The sequence below is a fragment of the Phyllobates terribilis genome, unplaced genomic scaffold (genome assembly GCF_046119375.1).
Source record: "Phyllobates terribilis strain yellow unplaced genomic scaffold, ASM4611937v1 Scaffold_12__6_contigs__length_324123572, whole genome shotgun sequence".
In the NCBI taxonomy this organism is placed as follows: domain Eukaryota; kingdom Metazoa; phylum Chordata; class Amphibia; order Anura; family Dendrobatidae; genus Phyllobates; species Phyllobates terribilis.
This window is the reverse complement of record NW_027362772.1, coordinates 184,952,423-184,960,415: the sequence shown is the minus strand read 5'-3', so window position 1 is coordinate 184,960,415 and position 7,993 is coordinate 184,952,423. Positions and strand designations below refer to the sequence as shown.

The window sequence follows — 7,993 nt, the reverse complement described above, 5'->3', positions numbered from 1 at the left end:
AGGCTGATCGCCTCCATGTCGCCTCCATGTCATTGATGCAGTAATTGATACAAAAGGAGCCCCGACCAAGTATTGAGTGCATTTACTGAACATACATTTCAGTAGGCCAACATTTCAGATTTTAAAAACATTTTTCAAGCTGTTGTTATAAAGTATTCTAATTTACTGAGATAATGACTTTTGTGTTTTCATTGGCTGTAAGCCATAATCATCAACATTAACAGAAATAAACACATGAAATAGATCACTCTGTGTGTAATGACTCTATATAATATATGAGTTTCACTTTTTGTATTGAAGAACTGAAATAAATTAACTTTTTGATGATATTCTAATTTAGTGAGCTGCACCTGTAGGTCTGGGCGGAGCGCCCCTCTATGGGTCAGGACTCATCAGCGACCATAACCCACAATACTAGGCTGGTGTTAATGTTATGGGTGATTGGTGTCCAGCCAGCACACATGGACGCGGCCTGTCGGATCATGCACATGGCGGAGCAGCAGCCGGATCCCCGGGCGATGTGCGGTGCTGATCCTCCCCGGCATTCCCTGAGCGGGTCTCCGCGCAGCACTGACGCCCCCATACAGCCCCATTATTGCTGCTGACTATGCTGACAGTGAGATCTCCCGTGTTCTCGCCCCTCCACGCTCTGCTGTGCTGATTCCCCGCACACACGCGGTTTCTAAGGCTACAGAGACGCTCTATCCCTCCACAGCGCGTGGTGCCGGTGACACACACGTGATCGACGGCGCCGGGACAGAAGACGCACAGGTCAGTCGTGTACATTACAGCTCTCGCCACAGACACAGAATACCGCGTCCTCTGACCGGGGACAACCCGACCTCGCAGCGGTTCACGTGTGACAGCTCCAAGAGAGGGCGCGGCCATGACAGCTCCTCAGCCTTGCACCCTAATTGGTGGACGGCTCAACTTTGGCTCCGCCTCTCCTGCCTTGCTATCCAATCCTTACCGCCTTGCTAGCCACTTCCTACCGCGATTGGTTCAAGCGCGCGAGCTCCTTTCCCCATCAACCAATCCCAACATTTGTTTAGGGGTTGAATGGGCGTACCCAGCCTTAGCCAATCCAGTTGTTTCATGAGGGCGTGGCTGAAGGGCACTATAGCGAGGGCGTAGCTTCTGGAGTCAACACTGTCAGTGACGTAAAGCTGCCGGTTCCTCCTCAGCAGGGGTGGGGTCAAGAGTCTCGGGCGTTGATTGGTCTTTAGAGAGCTCAATCAATATGATTGGCGTGACGGCTCGGCAGACTCATGGTAGAGGTGGGCGTGACTGGGACACTCAGGGTTCCGCCCATCTGGTCCGGCCGCGGGAGCGCGCTTTGGTTGTTACCGGTGGCGAGGAGGAGAGGATGTGGCGCGCGGAGGGGAAATGGCTGCCGAGAACAAGCCGGAAGGTAAAGAGCGCGGAACCGTACACTTTCTGTGGGGATGACTGTGCTTCCCGAGGCCGGGGGGATGTGGAAAGGGGGAGGGGATATGTGCGTGTGTGAGTTGAAGGAGACAGGCGGGTGTGAGAGGTGAGGAGCGAGGAGAGAGAGGCGGTTGGGAGGAGAAGGGGAGGGCTGTGTGTGAGGAGGCAGCGGCAGCAGCAGGAGGAGTGGGCACACTTTCCTGACACCGCTCCCCTCACACTTGGACACATTGAGGAGAAGGAGGCTGTCACCCCCCCATGATACTACAAGCACGGGGTCTCCAGCCCAGGCAGAGGGGGCTGCCCACACATTGGGGTGATAGCCTCCTGGGTCAGCCAGGGGTCAGCTCTTGGCATCCCTTCTTGTCCCTGTCCTCTTCAGGGGTCTCCCAGCACTGGGGGGAGACGGAGCCCACCGCCAGCATTCATTGGCTGCCTCCATCCCAGCATCGTCTTCCTCTTCTTTTTTCCTTGCGCCCCAAAACTTATTCCCAATTTTTGGACCCTTATCTACGACATTGCCTATAGTTACCCCTGAGTGTCTCGAAGAGCCCCGACTCCTTCCCTCCCCCAGTCTGTTATTTAGTCTCCTCGCCAGCCCCCTTCCCGTCTCCTCCATCTCCTCACCTGATTTACCTGCGCTCCTTGTCGGGCTTTTCTAACACGAGGGGAGGTGGGTCCCTGGCATGTTTCCTCGGCTGGTGCCTACAACTGGGGTATTGGCTCCTTGGACGACCACGGTCATCATCATCCTCACCATCGTCGCCACGTCGTCTCCTTCGTCATGTCGATGAATAACCTGCTGGAAGGACCTTTAAGCAACCAGAGTCGGCGGCAGACACCTGGAAAGTATGGTAAATGGTCACACACCTGCTCGATCAGGGCACGAGGATGATGGGGGTTGTATTGATCTGTTGTATGTGTGGGCTCTGCTAATAATCCATAGTCGCTCATCCCTGACAGGAGGGTGGGAGGGGGTGTCAGGGGCTTAGATCAGGGGCAGCAGTCTCCGATAATCCAGCAAACTTTCCACAAAATGAGCATCAAGTTTACTACACGCTGCAAAACAGCAGCACATGGCACCTCCAGACTGCTGTGATTTACTGTGGAATATTCCTGAGCTCCTGTGCTTCGGCCGGCGCTCCTCGTCTACAATCACATCCCATACTTATAAAATGACATTTTTTTTTCTTTACGTCGCAGTAAAGCGATCACCTGCCCCTCTGTATCATCTATAGGTGAGCACCCTTTATAGATAAACCAGCTCCCGTCCTCCCCGCGTTCCTTCAACCCTTCCTAGGCTTCTTTCTTTCATAGCATTTCATTGCGATTGCAACATTGTATCCAATATTTTGTAAATATGTAACGACCATTCAGAATGTGTCATGTTTAGCTTTTATTCTTTATGCCCTTTTTTTTTTTTTTGCCTGCAGCAATTTTTCTTTTTTTTTTTTCTTTTATTAGGGGTTACCTCGCCAGTTCGCCTTAATCTTATCCTCCATGTTTTTTGCTGATAAATAAAAAAAAAAAAAAAAAAAAAAAAAAAAGGGTTTCTAAAGAGCAAATCCAAAATAACAGATAATTCGATAAAGCATAGGTAACAATATATCTCAAATCCACAAGGGGGTAGTGATGCACTATCAAGACGCTTACACCATAGACATGCTGATTATGTGTACAACCCCCCCCCCCCTTCAACCCGCAAATGCTCTTTTTTTTTTTTTTTTTTTCTGGAAAAATGGCACATTTGCATTTTAACTTGAGATGCAGCAAAGTATATTTTAATTGGCGCCTTCAATTAATTCCCCTCCTCGCCATGTGATATAGTGAGGGCATGATCTCTTGTGGATGGGATCTCTCATTCTAGACTATCCTAGTTGATGATGCTGACGGTTGGGTAGGACTTGGGATTTAGTAGTAAAGTACTGAGCAATGTATCAGAAGGGAATTCTTGTTTTAATTTCATATATTTACATTTCACTTTTTTTTTGTTTTTTATTCTTATTTTTTTTGCCACTCATCCCCAGTTTGCTTAAGGACACGTTATGACGCACCTACCCCTTCTTGCATTCCTTCAGCTTGTGTAGTTATGTGAAATCGCAGTGGTAACACAGAGAATCTTTTATAAGCCATATCAGAATTCGTGCTAATTAATAAATAATTTAACATGCAGATTGAGGAATAAGTAGACTGTGTGGTGGTAAACAAGCCTGCGGACCAGGATTCAGGAGCCCGGACCTGAGCCCCGCGTAGCCTATCGAGTTTCGGAGTACTTTAACCTCCACTTTTGAGCTGAGCTTGTCAACAGCACTCTATACTTTTTCTTTTTACTTTTCTCCGATGAGCTCACTGCGTTTTGGTAAGCAAAGAGTTAAGATTCAGCTTTGCTACCTCTTTACGTCAGCGGGTGCTTCTTTACATGCCTGGGAAATAAATGAGGTGGTGACGACATAGGAAAGTAAAACAACCCGTCCGCTCGCTGGCAAAATAATTAATTATTTTTTTCTGTCGTTTGATATTTTTTGATGACACAGAATAAAATTGCACTTTTCCAAAAACGGAGATTTCTGTCACAAACTTACCTGGCTGATGTCATTCATGTTTTGGAGAAAGCATTGCTGTAACCGTCTCACCTAACCCCCCCTCCCTCCCTACTTTGCTGTCTGTCTGGCCCAGTGAATTTAATTCCTCTCCCTTACCCCCACCTAATAAGAGTAAATACCTGGAGACAGAATGGTGTGACGTGGCGCCGGCTGTATATATCCTCTGCATTGCATGGCGTAATGAGAAGACGCCATTGCTTGCATCCTATCGATACTACGGAGGCTTATAGGTCATTGTAAGAAACCATATATTTGGTTCCTTAGTAAATAGTCTGTGTTAGGTGTAGGGGTTCTCCAACCTGTGGCATATCAACTGTTGTAGAACTACAACTCCCAGCATTTCCACATAGTCTGCCTCTGTCAGGGCATGCTGGGAGTTGCAGTTTACTTTGTAGATTCAGCACCTTGTTCTTCATAGTGTGAGATTTTCCTGGTCGCTGTCCAAGGTGCTGAACGTAAACCAGGGAATCCCTTTCCTCAGTCATCAGCTGCCTTGTGTCAGTCCTACCAGCTCCACATTAATATCAATTATTTATCCATTGCTCTGTATCAGAACCATCAGCAGAGATAAATATCTACTTTAGCGTTTCGTTAATTACCTTTAAATGATGTCGTTTTATGAACGGATCAGAAAATGGCAAACCGGATTGTTTAATGCCGGGCAGACAGCTTGTCTCTCCTGCTGATTTGCTAAGCTTGACGTAGAGCCGAAGGGGGGAGGACTTGTGTCCATATTTTTGCATGTACGTGTGCTTTTTTTCGATTTTTGTTCTGCTCCGCAAAAAAAAAAAAAATGTTTCACCGCCTGTATGATCTGGGAACGTTGTATGTGCAAGTATAGCAATTGTGTTCTGTGTAGTTTAAGTGCAGATAAATGAAGGATTGCTTTGATAAATAACATTACCTTTTTTCTTCTCACCCTGACCTTTTCTAACAGCAGAGGTGGAGATGTTTGGTAGGTGTTTTAGGAAATTGATGTGGTGACTTTTTCCTGACCCCCTTTCTATTTTTTGTGAAAAATCTGTTAGTAGGTATCCTCCAAAATGCCATTGCTAATTTAAAGAAACACTTCAGGCAAATCAAATATACTGGGGAAGGTTTACCAAGACAATTGTGCCAAACAAATTCTGTACATTGCGTTCAACTAGTAATTCTGTGTTTCAGATACTTTCTATTCCATTTTTCAGCATTTTAAAAAGCGTCTAGAAAAAAAAATAGTCCTGCAAAGCGATATTGTGAAATGTGCGGAATTTATTAATGGGGTTGTCCAGAGGAAACAAGTTATCTCCTATCACCAAAATGGGTGAATGCTGGGCCCTCAATTGATCGGCAAAACATTGATTTTTGTTTTTTTATTCCCGATACAAAATGAAGCAACAGGTCAGATGCCCGACCACTGCTCAATTCCCTCCTTATGGGGCTGTCCGATAAATCGGGAGTGCAGCGCTCAGCAGCCCTATAGGGAACGAATGGGGCGGCAGTCAAACATGTGCAGTGCAGCTCCATTCTCATGGGTATAAAAGTTCCCCGTCCTGCTGATCCATGATGGTCCCAGCGGTCAGATCACCACCGATCAATAAGTTGTATGGATAAGTGATAACTTCTTTTCACTGGACAACCCCTTTAATGGCATTTTTTTTCTTTGGCCCAGTCAGTCAAGTGTTGCCCAAACAAAAATCAATGAACATTTCACGCAACCCCCTGATTTCTATAAGTGGTGATCCAAGGGCAAATTTGGGCTTGTTTGATTTCAGTATGCCCTTTCATTTTGTTCTAACGGATCATAAGTTTCTGCCAGAACTGTCCTGCAGCTTCTTATTCGCTGTTGAAAATGTATTTATGCACTTCTAAGCCAAGTGTACCCATGTATATGAGACGTCAGTCAAGTTGTTGGCCCAGTTATGGGTTTATTCGATATCTATCTATGGTGTATTGTCTAGCAAAATGCGCCAAATTTATCATACAGCATGCGACACTGATAAATTTGGCACAGTTTCTGCCTGTCTCGTCTAGTTTTATCCTGTCTGACTCCAGGACAGTATTAATAAATCTCCCTCACAGTGTTACGTCTAGTGCAAAGCCTGACGGAGCGGTGCATGAGAGATGTAAAAATAAAAAATTAAAAGGTTCTTGGCACTAGCAATGTTCGTGGACCCCAGCGCTAGGGACCCCCAGGAATAACTGTAGATTTATACAGTACTTGGCTTGTGGATGAGATTTGTTAAAATATCATTCTCTCAATGCAGAATTTTTCGTGAGAGATATATTGACCTGTGATCTGCAACATGTCAATTTTTAATGCATATTTTCCCTCTTTCGAATGTGAGGGCTGAAGTCCACATGTACAGCCCATGTGCCATGCTCTGGCCTCACTATACTAGGTATGGCTCATCAATTCTACATATGGGATGTGAACAGGTCACTGGTAAAATATTGGAGGGGAGATATGTGTCACTCAGGATGTTAGCCTTAGTGATATGAACCTGGAAAACGTTCCAGCATACTTATTGCTGAGAGCGGTTAATCAGCCATATTAAGGGCTGGGTCTTTGTGAACAACTGAAGAGTGGGTGGGAGGCCGTCCACCATATCTCCACCCCAGGGTGTGGTCCAGAAGGTAAATGTGGAGCCTTGGGACTCATCCAGTGTTTGGTGTATCTGGAGATGAGAGCTCCAGAGCTGTGTTCGTGTTAAAGAAAGCTGAACCGTGTTTTTGTTCCCCTGAGCGGGCGGATCCCCGCAGCCACACCAAGTGTACTGTCTATTTTGTTTTTCCCTTTATGCCAGAAGGGCCGTGTTTGTTTACCTAATTTTGAACTGGTTTATGCAGTACGGTTTTAATAAACCAGTTGAAAACTTAAACAGAAAGTGTTCCTGTGACTACCTCTTTAAGCAGGCGAGTGAGTCGATCTACCACAGGGGCTAAGCTATTGTCCCTTCTAATTAGCCACCTAAAGAGATTTTCCCACAAAATACAGAATATTTAATCCATTGTGCATGATAGGTGATTGGCAACGATATCACTATCACTGGTCCAAAATATTTATTGTTTTTTCCTGGGAAAACTCCCTTTAAAGGGATTATCTGAGCTAATCTAATTATATCTTTTAAGATCAATATCAGATCTAGAGATTCTGACACCCAGCGCTGCCACCGATCAGCTGTTATTGGCTTTGGTGGTGGCTGGTTGTATTCACTGACAGGAGCTGAAGAGTACAGTTCTTTTCACTGTGTAGGGGCCGCTGCAGATCAGCTCCTATTCTCTTGTAGTGAACAGCTGCTCAGTGGCATTATCGGACCACACTGGTTCTTGAAGATAAGGTCATCAGTACCATTAGCCCAGACAACACCTTCGAGGCTGTATGTTTAAAGGGATGAATGACATGAGGCCAAGAAAACTTCCTAGCCTTAGCTTTATATTTTGAGGCTCACATACCTATGGGATCAATGTTTGGGACTAGGTGATGCGTATGGGGGTTTACCAACTTTCCTCCGATGTTGGGAAGGATGAATGAGCTCCTTTACATGTCTCCAATGCAGAAAAATCTCTAAAATATCAGCTGGTATGGGGTTTACTATACTTTAATAGTTAAAGGGGTTGACCAGTACTGTACCCCCCTTGCTTAATCCCCTCATTGCCCCATATAAAATAAAAGCAATCGATTCTCACCTCCTGCCGAGGTGCCATTGCTGTGATGTCGGCACTGCTATTCTTGGCGGGTCACATATATACATACACTGTGCGCCACCACACTGCGATTAACTAATACATGACCTCCACTGGTTTACCGATCGGCCACAGCTCCTCACTATTCTGTCAGCTTGGATGTCCGATCTGACGACATGGCAAAGGCTGCAGTCGATCAGTGATCATGTGACCCGCTGGAATGATTGAGAATCATTTTTTATTATTTTATATGAGGCCCTGGAGTGATTGAGCGGGGGTTGACCATTAATGGAATT

The 7,993-nt window shown here is 45.8% G+C and overlaps 1 protein-coding gene across 5 annotated transcripts in view; it reads left to right on the top strand.

Annotated features, from left to right (window-relative positions):
- The first annotated feature begins 1,270 nt into the window (after positions 1-1,270).
- CAMTA1 (calmodulin binding transcription activator 1) overlaps positions 1,271-7,993 on the top strand; it is a 2,249,809-nt gene continuing 2,243,086 nt past the window's right edge. For 2 of the 5 annotated variants that reach the window (XM_073656517.1, XM_073656515.1), the window contains exon 1: positions 1,606-2,282. In XM_073656517.1, coding sequence (XP_073512618.1) covers positions 2,213-2,282 — 70 coding nt within the window. In that variant the 5' untranslated portion in view covers positions 1,606-2,212. Of the gene's footprint in view, positions 1,412-1,605; positions 2,283-7,993 lie in introns of those variants that run through there. The other 3 variants (XM_073656520.1, XM_073656519.1, XM_073656516.1) reach the window with 2 other exon arrangements.